The sequence below is a fragment of the Pan troglodytes genome, chromosome 12 (genome assembly GCF_028858775.2).
Source record: "Pan troglodytes isolate AG18354 chromosome 12, NHGRI_mPanTro3-v2.0_pri, whole genome shotgun sequence".
NCBI classification, from domain to species: domain Eukaryota; kingdom Metazoa; phylum Chordata; class Mammalia; order Primates; family Hominidae; genus Pan; species Pan troglodytes.
In genome coordinates, this window is record NC_072410.2 from 61779491 (window position 1) to 61799521 (window position 20031).

The 20031-nt window shown below is 36.7% G+C and overlaps 1 protein-coding gene and 1 non-coding gene across 7 annotated transcripts in view; both read right to left on the reverse strand.

Moving 5' to 3' along the window:
- Nucleotides 1-1790: 1790 nt before the first annotated feature.
- REL (REL proto-oncogene, NF-kB subunit) overlaps nucleotides 1791-20031 on the reverse strand; it is a 47131-nt gene continuing 28890 nt past the window's right edge. For 2 of the 6 annotated variants that reach the window (XM_001159537.7, XM_063789840.1), the window contains 7 exons: nucleotides 12946-13086; nucleotides 11673-11777; nucleotides 11363-11575; nucleotides 9868-9936; nucleotides 9499-9594; nucleotides 9335-9403; nucleotides 1791-8215 (listed from right to left, as the gene is read on the reverse strand). In XM_001159537.7, coding sequence (XP_001159537.3) covers nucleotides 7443-8215; nucleotides 9335-9403; nucleotides 9499-9594; nucleotides 9868-9936; nucleotides 11363-11575; nucleotides 11673-11777; nucleotides 12946-13086 — 1466 coding nt within the window. In that variant the 3' untranslated portion in view covers nucleotides 1791-7442. The remainder of the gene's footprint in view (nucleotides 8216-9334; nucleotides 9404-9498; nucleotides 9595-9867; nucleotides 9937-11362; nucleotides 11576-11672; nucleotides 11778-12945; nucleotides 13087-20031) is intronic. The other 4 variants (XM_525761.8, XM_063789841.1, XM_063789838.1 and 1 more) reach the window with 3 other exon arrangements.
- On the reverse strand, nucleotides 18528-18667 carry LOC112208313 (U4 spliceosomal RNA). The gene has a single exon (XR_002942715.1). It is a non-coding gene; the product is annotated as a U4 spliceosomal RNA (small nuclear RNA).

Here is a 20031-nt window from a genome sequence, read left to right on the forward strand (position 1 = left end):
TAATCACTGCTCACTACAGACTCAACCTCCTGGGCTCAAGGGATCCTCCCACCTCAGCCTCCCTAATAGCTGGGACCACAGGCACATGTCACCATACCTGGCTTTCTTTTTCTTATTTATTTTTTATTTTTTTTATTTTGTATTATACTTTAAGTTTTAGGGTACATGTGCACATTGTGCAGGTTAGTTACATATGTATACATGTGCCATGCTGGTGCACTGCACCCACTAACTCATCATCTAGCATTAGGTATATCTCCCAATGCTATCCCTCCCCCCTCCCCCCACCCCACAACAGTCCCCAGTGTGATATTCCCCTTCCTGTGTCCATGTGTTCTCATTGTTCAATTCCCACCTATGAGTGAGAATATGTGGTGTTTGGTTTTTTGTTCTTGCGATAGTTTACTGAGAATGATGTTTTCCAATTTCATCCATGTCCCTACAAAGGACATGAATTCATCATTTTTTATGGCTGCATAGCATTCCATGGTGTATATGTGCCACATTTTCTTAATCCAGTCTATCATTGTTGGACATTTGGGTTGGTTCCAAGTCTTTGCTATTGTGAATAATGCCGCAATAAACATACGTGTGCATGTGTCTTTATAGCAGCATGATTTATAGTCCTTTGGGTATATACCCAGTAATGGGATGGCTGGGTCAAATGGTATTTCTAGTTCTAGATCCCTGAGGAATCGCCACACTGACTTCCACAATGGTTGAACTAGTTTACAGTCCCACCAACAGTGTAAAAGTGTTCTATTTCTCCACATCCTCTCCAGCACCTGTTGTCTCCTGACTTTTTAATGACTGCCATTCTAACTGGTGTGAGATGGTATCTCATTGTGGTTTTGATTTGCATTTCTCTGATGGCCAGTGATGATGAGCATTTTTTCATGTGTTTTTTGGCTGCATAAATGTCTTCTTTCGAGAAGTGTCTGTTCATGTCCTTCGCCCACTTTTTGATGGGGTTGTTTGTTTTTTTCTTGTAAATTTGTTTGAGTTCATTGTAGATTCTGGATATTAGCCCTTTGTCAGATAAGTAGGTTGCAAAAATTTTCTCCCATTTTGTAGGCTGCCTGTTCACTCTGATGGTAGTTTCTTTTGCTGTGCAGAAGCTCTTTAGTTTAATTAGATCCCATTTGTCAATTTTGGCTTTTGTTGCCATTGCTTTTGGTGTTTTAGACATGAAGTCCTTGCCCATGCCTATGTCCTAAATGGTATTGCCTAGGTTTTCTTCTAGGGTTTTTATGGTTTCAGGTCTAACATTTAAGTCTTTAATCCATCTTGAATTGATTTTTGTATAAGGTGTAAGGAAGGGATCCAGTTTCAGCTTTCTACATATGGCTAGCCAGTTTTCCCAGCACCATTTATTAAATAGGGAATCCTTTCCCCATTGCTTGTTTTCCTCAGGTTTGTCAAAGATCAGATAGTTGTAGATATGTGGCGTTATTTCTGAGGGCTCTGTTCTGTTCCATTGATCTGTATCTCTGTTTTGGTACCAGTACCATGCTGTTTTGGTTACTGTAGCCTTGTAGTATAGTTTGAAGTCAGGTAGTGTGATGCCTCCAGCTTTGTTCTTTTGGCTTAGGATTGACTTGGCGATGCGGGCTCTTTTTTGGTTCCATATGAACTTTAAAGTAGTTTTTTCCAATTCTGTGAAGAAAGGCATTGGTAGCTTGATGGGGATGGCATTGAATCTGTAAATTACGTTGGGCAGTATGGCCATTTTCACGATATTGATTCTTCCTACCCATGAGCATGGAATGTTCTTCCATTTGTTTGTATCCTCTTTTTTTTTTTTTTTTTTTTGCAGAGACAGGTTTTCCTTATATTACCCAGGCTAGTCTTGAACTCCTGGGCTCAAGCAATCCCCCTACCTCGGCCTCCCAAAGTGCTGGGATTACAGGCGTGATCCATCCACCATGCCAATGCCCTGCTCCATGTCTCTCTTAACATGGAAACTATCACGAGTTTTCCCAAAGTATTAGGTTAGATGTTGACAACCCAGCTGTTTCTGTTCACTATGGTTGTGAGAAGCCCAGTTATTTAAAAGGCCATTAGGATTGAAAATAGATTTAGAGGTGTAGGTACAGACTGGGAAGGGGCATGAAGGAAATTTCAGGGGTGCTGGAAATGTCCTAAACATGGTGGTGACATGGGTGTTAACATACATAAAAATTAATTAAGCTGTACATTTAAAATTAGTCCCCTTTATGCATTTTACTCTACATGTGTTATCCTTGCAAAGAAAAAGACTGACATCTTTGAGAGCAAGAGTTTTTGTCTTATTCACCTCTGTATAATTTCCAACATGGTGCTTTGCACATTGGACATTCAAAAAATGTTATACAAGATTGACTGCATCAATACTGGAGTGTTGTGTGAGGGTTAGGTGCTGAGGCTGAGAAGTGTATGAGGGAGACCTGAGATTAAACCTGCCACATAAAGTGGAGAGAAGTAGCAAGGTCAGGGCTATGAAATAATCCCAAAAACTTTAGAATTTCTACATAATACAGTTGACACTACTATTCTCAATAGAGCTGCTTTCAGTCTCAAAGGGCTGTGGTATGTGTGCGTGTGTGTGTGGTAAAAAAGGGAAGCAGCAGGTCAAGGAAGAGAAGTGTTATTTCACAAGACTTAAGTAATCTTGTCATTGCTGCTTTTCCTGCCAGAAAATCATTACCTTTCCCTTTAAAAATCATTTCCATATACATTTTAGTAATTCCCATGTCAATTTCACCCTTCCTTTTCTAATAATAGCTACTATTTATTAGGCACCAACTAGTATACTAGGGACTATGCTGGGTGCTGGAGTCCCAATGATGAAAGAGACAAACACTTAAATAAGAGGATGTCCGTAATACAGGCATGTACAAAGCTTCACCTCAAGTAAGGAGGCAGGACCAACCTTCATAGAGAAGCCCAGCCTTCAATCAAGGATGAGTGTTCTAGTTCCAGAAGAGCAGAGGCAGAGTGGGTAACATGTTAAAGGTATGGAGGCCTGAGAGAATTGTTTTTTTTCAAGGAATGCTAACTATGTAATAAGGAATAGGGAGAACATGGTATTTTAACCGGAACATATGGAAAAGATTATTACTAGGGAAAAAAGAATGAAGGCCTTTACTAAGAAGGCAGCAGGAATTAAGAAGGGACATATTCAAGAGGAGACAAGCTCAAAAGGACTTGATGATTAAGTATGAGTGTGATGGAGAAAAAGAATACAATACTTTGAGGTTCCTAGTAAGTATCTTGGGTGGCGTGGTAAATGGTAATGCCATTATGGAAGGTAAAGAAGAGAGCGAGCCAGTTTATCAGGACATTCAGGTAGCATGAAAGAAAACTGAACCTGTGGGCTCTGATAAGATCATCGGAGGGCGGGTAGGGGGAAATAGCACCAACTGAGGGGAGGGGTCAAGACTCATGGGAAATAAATCTCAGGGAGGAATCCTGACTACCACAGAAAACCCAGAGGAGTAACCAAAGAGGGAAGTATAGGAGGTTATACATAGGTCAAGCAGTGTGAGGACTGAAAAAAAGACACTAGATTTGACAAGGCAGGCAGTCTCCGCTCATCTTTCCCAGAATATCCTAAGAAAATTGTAGGAGCTAAAGATAGAGATGGCTGGGCTAAGGAATAACTGGAAAGGGAGAAAATGGAGGCTGGAGGCATTTCAGAAGTCAGGATGCAAACGCATCCAAGTGGTAGGAAAGGTTTTATTTGGTCTTTCCTTTTAGGCTAATGAAGACATTTACCATGTTTATACAAAGAAAGGAATCACTAAGTGGCGATGTAAGGATAAAGTAAACACAGCCTGGCAGAGAAAGGAGGAGGGATCCAGTGCACAAGTAGAGTTCAGAAAAAGTGCCTCAGAAACTAAAAGCAGGTGTTAAAAGAGCAGGTGAAAAGCATGAATATATGTAGAGATAGAGGAGAAACGTTACCAAATTCATTTTAAATTAAAGTCTATGTAGGGTCAAAAAATAGCACCTGAAAAATGAAAAATCCATTGGGAATATTCTAAACACAGAGGTAGCAGAACCTTAATTCTGCTTACACTGCAAAACTAGCCAACACTTATTTAGTTTTAAAAAAATATTCTAAACACAGATGTAGCAGAACCTTAATTCGGCTTATACTTACTTATACTAAGTAGCCAACGCTTAATTAGTTTAAAGAAAAAAACCCATGCAGCTATTCTAACAGTCAGTGTTTAAACTGATTGGTGCTAATTAATCCAAAACTATGAGATTCTGTATTAAAAACAAAAAAAATCTCCCCACCTATCATCCATCATCATCTAGAGACATCCTGGGTTCACATTTTGAACAGAAAAGAAATTGTGCCTTCAGGTTTTTCTTTCTCCCTGGTAAGTTCTATTTATGTGCTTATGATTTTAAAAATTTATTTTAATTTATATTTTTAAATAAAAAAATTACTTTCTACCTTTTTTATTGAATTCTACGATTCTTGTGAGATTTCATAATGGCTGCTCGTGAAAAATTTATAATACAGAAATATTTCCTTTTGAAATAATAATTTCTGAGGAATATTAATGGTACTCAGGGGTCTTTAATTCTTTTTTTTTCTTCCTGAACCATCCTGAGCCCAAGTCTCACTTTGCTGTCTTCCCTATTTCCCAGTATCATTTAACTGAGAATTTTTGTTTTTATGGCATTCACACATTTTTCAATTTGACCGAAACGACTAGTTTATGTAAAGTTATGGTTTGGTTAGACATCGTGTAAGTAAAATGACAGACTGTTTCTTGCTAGGAAGATATTCAACATTTAGGGCAGGTTCTAGTTGTAAAACAAACTAGGTAAAGTTAATTACTTAGCATAATGATAATTCCATCACAATTAAGATTACTGCCCAACTTTAATCTGTAATCATAAAATATAATGATCTAATTAACCCTTACAATGTCTTTGGGAAATAAAAGGGCAAAATAAATAATTATATATCAAATGAAAACTCCAAAATATAACTACGTTTTGAAGCAAAGTGAAAGGTTTCTAAATGCCAGAATTACCAAAAGTCACGAAACACAAACAGCAAATAAAGTGTAATGTTACAGCTATAACAACTCACATAAAGTATGCAGAAACAACTAGGAAACACTGAGAATTTTAAATCTGATTAAGGAGCTAGTAGAGATTACCCAGCATTCAGCTCACCATTTGAAACCAGCCAAATGAATATGTGACAAGTCTCTTTTAAAAATCTTGCACTTTGAAAAGGAAATGTGTTATAAGTGTTACTCAATCTGGAAGTTGCAATGAGCTTGACAATGTCAAAACATGGATTTAGAGATCCTCAATGAACCTCTAATGTTTTACCTTCAATAAAATCTCTTTTCATAAAAGGAAAAAAAAGATTACCCAAATTCTACCATCATTTTGCCACTGGGATTATTTTCCTTTCAAACAATTTGGATGACCATTATTATTCCTGGACTTGAATGTACACGATTCTCATAAACCCAATGTCACACTAAGTAAAACTGCAAAAATCATATATGTCTTATAATTAAAGTTATTATTTCTTTCAAAAACCAAAGTTCTATTAGTAATACTTTTAATGTTCAATAAACATTTACTGAGTGTTTAATATAAGGTAGGCATTTTTCTACAAATTGGAGATTCAACAATAAAGCACAAAAATTTCTGTCCTTAGAAAGTTTATATTTCGGTATGGGAAAACAAACAGTAAATGAATAAATACTTAGTAAAGTCAGATCGTGGTGAGTGCTATGGACATACATAAAGCAGGGGGGAAAGGGAATGCTGATGTATATATTCAAGGACGACCTGCTCAGGTAACAGTGGAGTGACACCTGAAGGATGTAAGAGTGAACTATGCATTTTTCTGGGAGAACAACATTCAAGGCAGAGGGAATACCAAGTACAGACTGTCCAAGGCAAGTGCATACTTGATGCTTTGAGGAGCACTGAGGCCAAGGTGCCTGGAGTTGCATGAGGAGGTGGGATATGGTGGTACCTGAGGTAGGACAGGGAGTCTAGGCCTGCAACTTTTAAGGACTTTGACTGCTCTGAGTGAGATGAGAAGCCATTGAATGGTTTTGAGCAGATGAATGGTATGAGTTGACTTGTTTTAAAAATAATCATTCTGGCTACTTTATGGGGAACAGACTGTAGGAATGCAAGGATATAAGAAGAATTTTTGTAGATGACAGCTTCAATCCAGGGAAGAGATGATGGTGGCTTGGAATAGGGCGTTAATAGTAGAGGTCAAAAGAGGTGGTCAACTTTAGATATATTGTGAAGGTAGGGTCTACCAGATTTGCTAATGGATTGGATATGGGTGCTAAAAGAAGAATCAAGGATGACTTCAGGGTTTTTGGCCTGAGCAACTAGAAGTATGGCATTGCCATTTACTGAGTTGGAGAAGACTGAAGGAGAAGCAAGTTTGGGAGGGAAGACCAAGAATTCAGTTTTGGATATGCTGAGTGTGAGCTTTAATTAGATTTCTAGATAGAGATGTCAAATAGGCAGTTTTATGAGATCACAGGGAGTGAGGACATCTAAGAAAGGTGAATGGTCCAAGGAAACTTCTTCCCCTTAAAAAATGAGTGTAAAGCTAAAATCATAAGCAACTTTAAAGGCATAGATTGAAATAGTATAAAATGTAGAAAACCTCCCATACCTTGAAAGCTCACTTCAACTGCCTTCTGCCCAACTTAACATTTTAAAGACATTTTGATATACATACAAATCTAAGCTCCAAGAAGCCTAAGAAAACCCCTTAGGGGTTACCTTGGCCCATGGGCCTCAAAAATAAAAAATTAAGTTTTTCAATGGCATAGCCATTACAAGTTTTATCTTAAATTTGCTTGAAATTTAAGAATACATTAAAACATTATAAAAAGAAATATAAAAAAGCGTGTTTTTTGGTTTTTTTTTTTTTTTTGAGACAGAGTCTCACTCTGTCACCCAGGCTGGAGTGCGGTGGTGTGATCTCAGCTCACTGCAACCTCCGCTTCCTGGGTTCAAACAATTATTGTGCCTCAGCCTCCCAAGTAGCTGACAGTACAGGCACATACCACCATGCTCAGCTAATTTTTGTATTTTTAGTAGAGACGGGGTTTCACCATGTTGGCCAGGCTGGTCTCGAATTCCTGGTCTCAAGTGATCCACCCGCCTTGGCCTCCCAAAGTGCTAGGATTACAGGTGTGAGGCCCTGCGCCTGGCCTCTGAGTTGTCTTTTTATGACAGCTTCCAATTTTGTATTCGCTATGTCCAAAGTTGTATGCTTCTTCCCTGAAAAAAGTTTTTTATATTCTCAAATACAGTATTATATTCTCAGTCAGTATTATATATACAGTATAAATATAGTATTATATCCTCAGTTAGACAAATACAAAATGCTGCATCTATATAGGTGGTATCAAGATTTAAAAGGTGGTATCAAGTGCAAGTTATACTTGAAAAAATTCATATGGAAAGGAGTCACTCAATTGCTCATTTTGCATACTGCCAATACCTGAATACTGACTACCTTGAACAAAACCATGACTGTTTGGATTAGTACTGTTTGATGGTCCCGACTCATTTATCATGCTGTTATCTGCACAACTGAAGTCAGATCCCTCAAATGCATCTGATTGTGAAACAAAAACAGTAGTATTGGAATTGGCGCCTGCTGACATACTGGAAGAGGACATCTGATGGAGCTGTCTCAAGTCTCTTGGGTCTAACACTGAATTACATGAGGGGTTTTCAAGATTCATGCTCAGAAGTCTTGGATTATCAGTCTCTCCCATGCTGTCACTGCTGGTTGTCATCATATTCACAGAACAATTAGACAGCATGTTGGGATCAGAAATACCATATAAATCTGCTGATGGCATGGATGACGCTTCCATTCCGACTATGTCATCGGCATTGTTGTAAATGCAAGCATTAGAAGCATTTAAATCATTCCCAACAGGTATTCTCAGGAATGATGGGATACCTTGCGAATTAGAAGGAAGTGTCCCTGTTGAAAAACTACTCAGTGGGTTTGTATTGCCTGAGCGTGGGGTGGGGTGGGCCACTGATGACCAGCTTGAAGAAGGCAGAGGTGCCATTGAGGCATGATGTGACAATCCACTTGAGATGGGCCCAGGTGAGGGATAGTAGGATTCTGCTTGACTTGAAACCCCTGTAGGCATTTCTCTCACAACTGCATCATGAGAAAACAAGTTTGGTTCTGTGGGAGGAAAAATTTATTTTACGAAATTAAAATGAACAAAATTATAAAAAGTATTTCTAAATTAAAATTGCATAAGCACACAAATATATATAAAGAAAAATGTCAAGGAAACCAATGTAACATTTCAAATAAAAAAATGTAAAAAGCACTAAAATTATTACACGAATCCAAAATGAAATTGTGTAACATATATACCGTTTTACAAATACAGGTAAAATGATTTTGGCAAGTTACTTTGGCATATGTAATTTCACTTCAATTAAATACGAAAATCTAGCTTCTGAGGCTCTATAAAGGTATTTTTGAAAACTAAAAGATAAATATTAGAATTACAATTAATGGGATTCCAAATAGCCAAAATCATCTCTTACTCTTCACTTTTAGGAGAAAATGGAAGGATGGAGAAAACACTCATTAGGGATAAGAAAATACACATAACTTTTAAGATATATTACAACAGAACCCTAAGAGACTATAAAATTCACAGTCAGAAAAAAATTACAGAAAAAATTAATTCTGTATCTATTTACATATTATACAAATGCTTTACAAACTAAACCAGGAAAAAGCAATGATTTAAGAATGTACATGGGGGAAAAAAGACTTCTAATTAGCCCTTGGTTGAATTACCTAAACAAGGGATTGGCAATTTTTTTTTCTTTAAAAAGTCAGATTGTAAATATTTTAGGCTTTGTGAGCTATATACAGCCTCTGTTGGAACTATTCAACCCTGTTGCCATAGTGTTAAAAAAAAAAAAAGCAGTTTAGAGATAATATTTAATCAAATATTCATGGCCGTGTTCCAGTAAAATTTTATTTATAAAAACAGGTAACTAACCAAATCAGTAACATTTTTTCATAACGCAATGTAATTAATAAAATTGCTACCATATGAACAACATGTAATTTCTTGAACAATAAATCCCAAAAACATAATCAGTTTCTAACACAACCTTCAGAAGCCATGCTTAATTCATTCTATACTGAAAGCATGAAAAATCTGGAGAGAAAATTTTCAAAGAAGCAATTATTCATTCCTAAAAATAGAATTCCAATATATTGTGCAAAGTACTGGTCTTTCTGATCACAAGAAATATGCTATAGGAAATAAAATACCTTTTTTGAAGTATCTTCCTTCTCCAATTGAACCGAGGAGACCAGGTCTTGGTCTCTCAGGAAAATTAACTGTTAGGATAAAGTTTTTCCATTATTAAATGTCATTTGAAAAATAACATTATCAGTTAAAATCTGAAAAATTGGCCGGGCGTGGTGGCTCCCACCTGTAATCCCAGCACTTTGGGAGGCCAAGGTGGGTGGATCACCTGATGTCAGGAGTTCAAGACCATCCTGGTCAACATGGCGAAACCCTGTTTCTACTAAAAATACAAAAATTAGCCGGGTGTGGTGGCACATGCCTGTAATCTCAGCTACCCAGGAGGCTGAGGCAGGAGAATTGTTGAACGTGGGGGGCAGAGGTTGCAGTGAGTTGAGATTGCCCTACTGCACTCCAGCCTGGGTGACAGAGAGAGATGCTATCTCAAAAAACAAACAAACAACAAAACAAAACAAAAATAATAAAATTTGAAAAACTGAATAAAGTAAATAAAACAAAACCTATTTAAATATGAATCGATCCAAACTATTCTTACCGTGATCCTGGCACAGTTTCTGGAAAAGCAGAGTTGTCTTTTGTTTCTTTGCTTTATTGCCGTAAGTATCTGATTAGAAAGAAACCAGGAAAGCAGATAAAAAATTATAGGATTGTATCCTCTCCTTTAATAAACAAATATTTTATTCACATATAGAAAATGTTTTCAATAAATATGTATGTAAGTTGGATTTAATAAGTATTACAGAATATGTCCCAAATCAGTAGTATCAGTAGAAAAGGATATTTTTCTCTTAGTAAAAAATTGTTTAAAGTAATCTCAGCACTTTGGGAGGCTGAGGCAGGTGGATCACTTGAGCGCAGGAGTTTGAGGCCAACCTAAGCAACATGACAAAACCCTGTCTCCATAAAAAAACAGAAAAATTGGCCAGGCGCAGTGGCTCATACCTGCAATCCCAGCACTTTGGGAGGCTGAGGTGGGTGAATCACCTGAGGTCAGGAGTTTGAGACCAGCCTGGCCAACATGGTGAAACCCCATCTCTACTAAAAATACAAAATGAGTCGGGTGTGGTGGCGCATGCCTGTAGTCCCAGCTACTTGGGAGGCTGAGACAGGAGAATTTGTTGAACCCAAGAGGCAGAAGCTGCAGTGAGCCAGGATTGTGCCACTGTACTCCAGCCTGGGCAAGACAGAGCGAGACTCCATCTCAAAAACAAAAAAACAAAAAAACCGCACAAAAATTAGCCAAGTGTGGTGGTGCGCACCTATAGTCCCAGGTACTCACGAGGCTGAGGTGGGATGATCACCTGAGCCCAGGAGGCTGAGGCTCTGGTGAGCCACGATCATGCCACTGTACTCCAGCTTGAGTGACAGAGTGAGACCCTGTCTCAAAAAAAACCCAAAACAAGCTGTTTAAAATATTCATCTTGTTTTCTTATCACACAAGTCAATAATGTCAACTAATGCAATAAGGTTTGATAAGAAACCAATATAGAGACTACTCTCTGAGTGGTAAGTGCACAAAGACTAAAACAGACCTTCAAAAATAAAATAGAAATTTTAGTAAGCAGTTTAGATACTTTGAAATTATTCCATACTAATCAAACCTCTTCTTGAAGAAAGAGATGCAGAGACCAGCCTAGCCAACATGGTGAAACCCTGTCTCTACTAAAAATACAAAAGTAGTAGCCCAGCGTGGTGGCACGTGCCTATAGTCCCAGCTACTCAGGAGGCTGAGGCAGAAGAATCGCTTGAACCCGGGAGGCGGAGGTTACAGTGAGCTAAGATTGCGCCACTGCACTCTAGCCTGGTTGACAGTGAGACTCTGTCTCAAAAACAAAACAAAACAAAACAAAAAACAACCCAACAAACAAAGAGATGCAAAGAGCATAAAGAAAAAACCAACAGAAAGCTTCCAGGAAAAGAAACATAAATTATGAATATACATAACTGTACTCAAATGAATATTACAAGAAGATGTTATTAGCAGGACCACTTCAAGAAATATATAAATTATTACCAGCAAAATGTCATACCTTTTTCATCTGGCAGATATCTAAAATCCATAGATTCACTAACTTCCTGGTCAGAAGGTCTCCGCAACTGCATTTTTACTGTTACGGGTTCTGTGATAGCTTTGCAATATGGTGGAGTTTTGAAAACAATGGCTACTTGACGGTGTACATCAGCTTGTGAAAAGATGCCTTTTGCTTCCCAATCGTTCAACACAAAACGAACTTCTATGTCATCTAGTCAATAAGAAACCAAAAAAAAAAAATGGGAAAACAAAGTAACTGCATCTATTAATCTAAAATTTATTCTAAATTCAATGAAATAAATAAATACCTTTCTGAACTTTGTCACAAAGTAGAAATATTTCATCTCCTCCTCTGACACTTCCACAATTCTTGTTTACACGACAAATCCTTAATTCTGCAGTATTTGGAGCACCTAAATATAAAGGATTTTCAAAAAAATGAGTTACTACCTTAGTAATATTTTATTTCTTTTTGCAGGGAAGAATTTGAGGAAAAGCATTCACAGAATAAAAGTTTTAGTGTATAGATAAATGACACTAAATACATTAATCATCTATTTATCTGTCCACTTCCTTTCTAACTGCTTTACTTTAGACTTTGTGGCTTCATTTCTAGGTAATGACATATTCTCTAATTACATCTCCCTGCTTCTAAATTCTGATTCCGCCAATCAATCCTACCCACTGTCACCAGATTAATCTTCATAAATCATGACCACATCCCCATGGCAATACAATTTTCCCTATGGCAATACATCTCCCTATGGCAATACAACTTTCATGCTTCCTTTATAGCCCTAAGTCTCTCTATCCTTCTACGCATAAAACAGGTATATCATACACCATTGGTGGATGTATATATAAGTCTATGTACACACACACACACACACATACACACACACACACATACACACACACACACAGTATTTTGGGGGAAAGTTTCATAATCTTTCAAAATGAGATATATCCATATCCTTTGAGCCAGCATTTGCCATGCAGTGAGCCATGACTGCACCATTGCACTCCAGCCTGGGTGACAGAGTGAGACCTTGTCTCCAAAAAAAAAAAAAACCAATAAAAAAAAAAAAATACAAGAATATGTATTGCAGTACAGTTTGCTAGGGCAAAAAGAAAAAATGAGAAAAGAAACAAACCAAATGCCTTGTAAGAGGGTAATTAATAAAATTATGATATAACTACATAATAAAATATGCTGCTACTGAAAAGAATAAGGTGATTAAAAGGAAAATGTCCAAGATATATGGTAAGAAGAAAGTTAGTTTTTAAAACAATCATCACTTATGATTTTAAGTTGCCAAAATTGTACTGTGTCAAAAATGATGATGATGACAATGTATCTGTGTATATACAGGAAGAAGAAACTGGTAAAATATGCACCTAAGGATAGTGATTATCTCTGGAGGATGAGATTAGAGAAGATTTCCTTTCTGTTATATATTTCTCTAATGTCTGGAAGTTTTCCTATCATGAATATATTGTTTTCCTAATTACGAAAATAATTTTAAGAATTAAACTACTACAAAAAACAAGACTACAAATATAAGAAAATGAAGTACTTACGGTTGTCATAAATTGGGTTCGAGACAACAGGAGGAAGAGCAGTCGTCAAATTACCATGTTCATCAGGGAGAAAAACTTGAAAACATAGTCTCACCACATTGAGGTCACAATCTTCAATATCATTCAGCTGTTTTTCAGGGACTGAATAGAAAAAAAAAAAATTAAAAATGTAATAGTCACATAGACCTAAAGACTTGCTAGGTCCTCCTCCCTGCCCATTATAGCCAATAACCTTGAATAGCATCCAAATATGTATGAATAAAAATAGAACAGTATACAATCTCAAGAATGCCTTTTATCATTCTTATCAAGTAGTCACTATCTAACAGTATTTGATAAATTATAGCCATGTTCAGGAAGTAACTATCCCCTCACCTGGGATTTAAAGCAAAATCCCAAGTTGACATTAATAACAAATCAAAGTTTTAAAAAATAGTTGCAGGTTTGTACACAACAAAGAATGGCATTTACGCATTCATTCAACAAATATGTATTTGGTCCCGTTGTTGTGTTACGGACTCTGTAAATTATCTCCTAAATCTGTACAAGAATTACTTTCATCCCCATTTTACAAACGAGGAACTGAGTTTAGTTCGTTTTTTTGACATGGGGGTCTCACTCTGTTGCCCAGGCTGGAGTGCAGTGATGCGATTTTGGCTCACCTCAACCTCCGCCTCCCAGGCTCAAGTGATCTTCCCATCTCAGCCTCCTGAGTAGCTGGGACTACAGGCACATGCCACCACGCCCAGCTAATTTTTCCATTTTTTTGTAGAGATGGGGTTTCACTATGTTGCCCAGGGTGGTCTCAAACTCCCAGGCTCAAGTGATCCACCCACCTTGGCCTCCCAAAGTGTTGGGATTATGGGCGTGAGCCACTGAGCCTGGCCTGGAACTGACTGTAAAGAGATGAATTACTTGCCCAAAGTTTCACAGTGACAGGGTGGAAATGTGAACTCAAGTCATTAAATTTAGAGCCTATGCTTTTAAAAATTGAAATCTATTAGAAAATTGTACATGTGTTGTACATAAAAATGACATACACAAGAGTATCTACTAAATGTGGATCAACATTTTAAGGATGAAATACCAAGAAACAAAAAAATGTTAAGATAGCTAGTTTCCGTAAGAAATTTTATGTGCAAACTTAAAAAATGTTTTAATTAAAAATTTTACAGTTCTATAAAACTAGAAAAGCTCATGATAGAATATAGTATAATAGTTTGTTAAATTAGTATTTGAACCAGAAATCCAGTTCCAAAAGAAAATATTGCCTTTTCAAATGCCATAAGCTATAGCAATAACAGTCATATTTTTAAAAAGCAAGACATGCACATTATTTACATAACAATTTTACTTTGCAAAGTATTAAATTTTGAAACACTAAATTTAGAAACATAGTTAAGCCCAAATTCCTTATTTTACAGGCAATAACTAATAAAAATGATAATGTATTTTGTACTGTTTTTATTTAATGACATTGAGAGTCTACTTAGCTAATACAACATTTATAAGCATCCCAGTATTAGCATTCTTATGCTTAATCTTTGAAACAGTGCATAAAAACACATCTGTACTCTGTACAACTGAAAGGTCAAAATGTTATGATACCAACACTTGTGTTACAGCAGCATACTCTACTGGCACTATTGTGTAGGCAATATGAGAGCTACCTCTTCAAAATCCATTTTTACAGCATTATAAATGTAGCATTCAAGATATTAGTGTCTCTCAATTGCAAAGATGAGTAATCAATATGCAAAAAAGATAAATTTATAGCTAGATGTTCCTGGTAAGTTTAAAAACAAACCTATGTGAACTCTGTGAATGGATAAACAAAGTGTGGTATAGACCTACAATGGAATAAACTCAGCAATAAAAGAGAACAAACTGGCCAGGCGTGGTGGCTCACACCTGTAATCCCAGCACTTTGGGAGGCCGAGGTGGGTGGATCATGAGGTTGGGAGATCGAGACCATCCTGGCTAACACGGTGAAACCCCGCCTCAACTAAAAATACAAAAAATTAGCCAGGCGTGGTGGCGGGCGCCTATAATCCCAGCTACTTGGGAGGCTGAGGCAGGAGAATGATGAACCCGAGAGGCAGAGCTTGCAGTGAGCCGAAATCGTGCCACTGCACTCCAGCCTGGGCGACAGAGCAAGACTCCATCTCAAAAAAAAAAAAAAAAAAAAAAAAACAAGCTATGGGTATACACTCCCAAATGAATGTATCTCAAAACCATGTTGAGCAAAAGAAACCAGATACAAAAGTATACTGTATGCTTCCATTTACATGCAGTTTTAGAAAAGATTAATCTCCAGTGACAGAAGGCAGATTAGTAATTGCCTGAGGCAGAGGCAGGGTAGGGAACTGAGCGAGAAGGGGACCAGGGAAATTTTAGGGGGTGATGGAAATGTTCCATAGCTTGATTGTGGTTATGTAGCAGGATATATTCGGGTAGATTTTATTGTATCTCAATAAGTTTATTTTAAATATTTTTAAATGGCACATAAAAGAAAAATAAACAAACTGGTCAATAAGCCAAAGTTCAAAAACATTTAGTCACATAATAGTTCTACTACAGGGAAGAAATTCTACTTACTTCTAAAAAAAAATCACTGTTCATGAGATTTTGCTTTGAATCTTCTCAATGTGTGGAAATACAATTACTACTGCATCAGAATTACTTTCATCTCTGCACAACATGGTTAAAAACTACTGACAGGCAAGAATCATGACAGATACCCGTTTTTATCCAATGCAAGATTCAGTGTAAGGCTGAAACCCCAGCTCAAAGCTTCTTTTCTATAAAGCCTAACTTCATCCTCTGCAATGGAAGGAATATTTCTCCTCTCTAAATCAGTGCAAGACTTGACCTATACCTTTCTTATGCCCTTAAAAGTTTTAAAATCTTACATGATAATCATTTATGTATGCCTCTTCTATCCTATTAGACAAAGTTTCAAATGAAGTCAGAAGGGATGTCTGATGTATCTCCACTAGGTGTTGAACCTAGTAGTGATATTTATTATACATTTTCTCAATTAACATAAATGACTGAAGAATTACTTAAAGGCCTATTGAACAACCAAACATTTAGATACTTTTACAAGTTACTGAAGAAAGCATAAAGTAAACGTTAATAAAAAGAAGTTCTACTTTGGTAATGATAGATGATAATCTGTAAACTGGACCAATTCAACCATGAGAATAAAGTGGACAAAATATGAAACAAAATTTCTCTAATGACATTAGAGAGCTAACAAGGTCATGAAAAATCATGCGACCAAGATATGAGAGAAGAAAACCCACAGTTCAGAATGAGAGGCCACTTTTATCTGAATATAGCCTGACAATTTTCTAAGAGATGGTTAAGAAGATTGAGATGAACTCTCAATAAACTATAGGGAAAAAATAAAGGAGTTGAGAGTTTGCCAAGGATGTGGGATCTGATAAATACCCAAGGCTTTGGGGGATTTGAGGTCTGGAAGAGCTATACCCTAGGAGTAAGGGTGAACTGGAAACATATCAGATTTCAGGGATGAAAGCCCAACTTCAAATAACCTAAATCATTCACTGATTTTAGGTGACCTGGGATTGCTAGTGTACCCGGCCACTAGCCAGAAGAAAATTTTCTGCAGGGAGATAATATTGTAGGCCTAAAATCTTTACTCTTTTTCACAGAAAATGACTGGTATTTTATCTTAAATAACCACACATATGAGGAGGCAAAATAAAAAAAATTTTTTTTAAAAAAAGAAAGCAACAGGCCATAAAAACATACCACAAAGGATCCAAATAATGAAGTTTTCAGACATATAATTTAAAGTAACTATACTTAATATATTCAAGGAATTAAGATTGAGAGTTTACTGGAGAACTTGAAGCTGAAAAAAAGGAATCAAATTCTAGAACTGAAAAATATAATAAATTGAAATTAAGAATATAATAAAATTTATCAAAAGTTTTATAGAAAACACTTTGTGTCTTGTCTTTTTATACCTCAAGGATTAAAATGTTTACCAACATAGTCTACCAAAAGTTTTTAAAATGTTGATTCACTTTTAAAGCCTTTAATCCATCTTCAGCTGATATTTGTATATGATGTAAGGCAGGGAATCCGACTTAATTAAATAACTATTTTTTTTCAAGCTTCATTTCTCAAACATTTCCTCCTTTCCTCTTGATATGACATGCCACCTCTGTCATACACTAAAGTCGCATATTTCCTTAGCTCTGTTTCTGGGCTCTCAATTCTTTTTCCTTTTTTCAATAATTATACATTTTTATTTTATCTTATAAAAATTGGGTGAATATGTAGATTTAAATTGACAAAACTGTGTATTGAACAGTTTTGTCTTTTATAGCTTAGAAAAAAGATTTTGGGCAAAAATGAAATCTCTCTTTTGGAAATGATTTATTTCTATTTTATAATACTTCTGAGCACTGTGGCAACTTCAGAAGATCTTTTATATTTTTAATTTCAAATCTGCTTATATACACAGTAAGTCTTCACTTAATGTCTTCTAGGATGATGTCTATAGGTTCTTGGAAATTGCAACTTCAAGTGAAACAACACCATAATAAAACCAATTTTACCATAGGCTAATCAATATAAATAAGAGTTAAGTTTCTACGGCAGACTATGGGTCACAAAAACATCACTAAATTTATAAGTAAAGACCAAAACACTTGCAATATTAAATATTGAAATAAATCTGAGCTATACATACATTTAAGAAAGATTAATAAAAACAAGTTAAGATAATGATTTACCCAATTATTCCAGTTCAGGGTCACAGGTGATTGGAGTCTCTTCGGGGCTCTCAATTCTACTCCAATGAGTCAATCTATCTATTCTTATCCCAATATGACACTGCCTTAATTAGTATTAATACTTCTATCTGATGAGGTCAATTTCTCCTCATTGTTCTTTTTCTATATTCTGTTCCTGTTTAGAATTATCACATTTAATATGGAGTTGCATTGAATCTACTTATCAATTGGGGGAAAATGACTTTTTTTTTTTTTTTTGAGACAGTCTTGCTCTTTGCCCAGGCTGGAGTGCAGTGGCACGATCTCAGCTCACTGCAACCTCCGCCTCCCGGGTTCAAGTGATTCTCCTGCCTCAGCCTCCCGAGTAGCTGGGACTACAGGCCCGTGCCACCACGCCCAGCTAATTTTGTATTTTAAGTAGAGACGGGGTTTCATCATCTTGGCCAGGATGGTCTCAACCTCTTGACCTCATGATCCGCCCGCCTCGGCCTCCCAAAGTGCTGGGATTACAGGTGTGAGCTACCATGCCCGGCCTGGGAAAATGACATTTTTACAATATTACTATTAGAGAACACAGAATACCTCTCCATTTATTTAAGTATTCTCTAAGATCTCATAATAAAATTTTATAATTTTCCCTAAAGAAATCTTATCATTTCTTTGATTTGTTTCTACATACTTCATATTTCCTGACAATATTTGTTTTAATGATGTTTTCCAGTTATTTGCTGCTGAGATATGGAAATATGACTGACTTTTATATATTAATTTTACATCCACTAACCCTTTTAAACTTTATTTTTTATTCAGTCTCCAAAAAGACTGTCAAAAATTGCCAATGCTGACTATACTGCAAGTCATGGCAGCAGGATATTAGGAAAAAGGTTTCAATTAATAATAACCACTCCTAAGATAAACCTCACTTGGCTATACTGCCAATGCACAAAGCTCACTCTTTTAAACTTATCTGAATAATCCATTTATATATCTTTTGGGTTATCACTATAATAATTTCAAATAATTATAGTTTTATTTCCTCATTTTTCAATCCTATGCCTCTACTTTTTGGGGGGTCTTACTGTACACTGGCTACAATGCTCACTGCTCTGGCTATGACCTTCACTACGATGTTGAATACAAGTGGTAAAAGTGTGCCTTGGTTTCTCATTCTTAACTTCAAAGCGAATGCTTCTGATATTTCTCTTATTTAGGATAATGCTTGCTGTAGGCTTTTTAATAGATACATATCATTCTATAATACAAAATGCAGTGTTTTATTCTGTAATGTCAAAATTGATACTCAGTTTTGTTTGTTTTGTTTGAGACAGAGTCTCACTCTGTTGCCCAGGTTAGAGTGCAGTGTTGTGATCTTGGCTCACTGCAGCCTCTGCCTCCAGGGTTCAAGAGATTCTAATGCCTCAGCCTCCCAAGCAACTAGGACTACAGGCATGCACCACCATGCCTGGCTAATTTTTGTATTTTTAGTAGAGACGGGGTTTCACCATGTTGGCCAGGGTGGTCTGGAACTCCCGACCTCAAGTGATCCGCCCACCTTGGGCCCCCAGTGTTGGGATTACAGGTGTGAGCGGCCGTGCCTGGCCTGATACTCAGTTTTAACATTTGCAGAAACTAACGGAAGGAAGCATGAGACCAATCGACTTCTCTCAAATTCCTCTTAAACTAGTTTAAAATTTCACTTTGTAGTTAGTCAAAATATAAGGTAATAACTGTTCTCCTGTTCTCCTTCCTTTTTATGTTTTTTTTTTTTTTTTTTTTTGAGATGGAGTCTCACTCTGTCACCCAGGCTGGAGTGCAGTGATGTGAGCTTGGCTCCCTGCAAGCTCCGCCTCCCGGGTTCACGCCATTCTCCTGCCTCAGCCTCTCGAGTAGCTGGGACTACAGGCGCCCGCCACCACGCCCGGCTAATTTTTTGTATTTTTAGTAGAGACGGAGTTTCACCCTGTTAGCCAGGATGGTCTTGATCTCCTGAACTCGTGATCTGCGCATCTCAGCCTCCCAAAGTGCTGGGATTACAGGTGTGAGCCACCGTGCCCAGCCCCTTCCTTTTTATGTTAAATGTTTAATCTACCTTTAGAAAGAAATATCACTCCTTTAACCCTAAAATCAGTAGGTGTGTAATGAGAATTTCATTCTTAACCAAGAAGATATTATCATGCTATATTTCTTTCATAAGCAGGAATTAAATTTTTAAAATAAATTATGATGTCTACTAGCTCTAGAAGTGTAACATTTCTAAAATTCTAATACTGTCAAACACTACTAAAATAAAAATAAATAACAAGGCAAAAATACA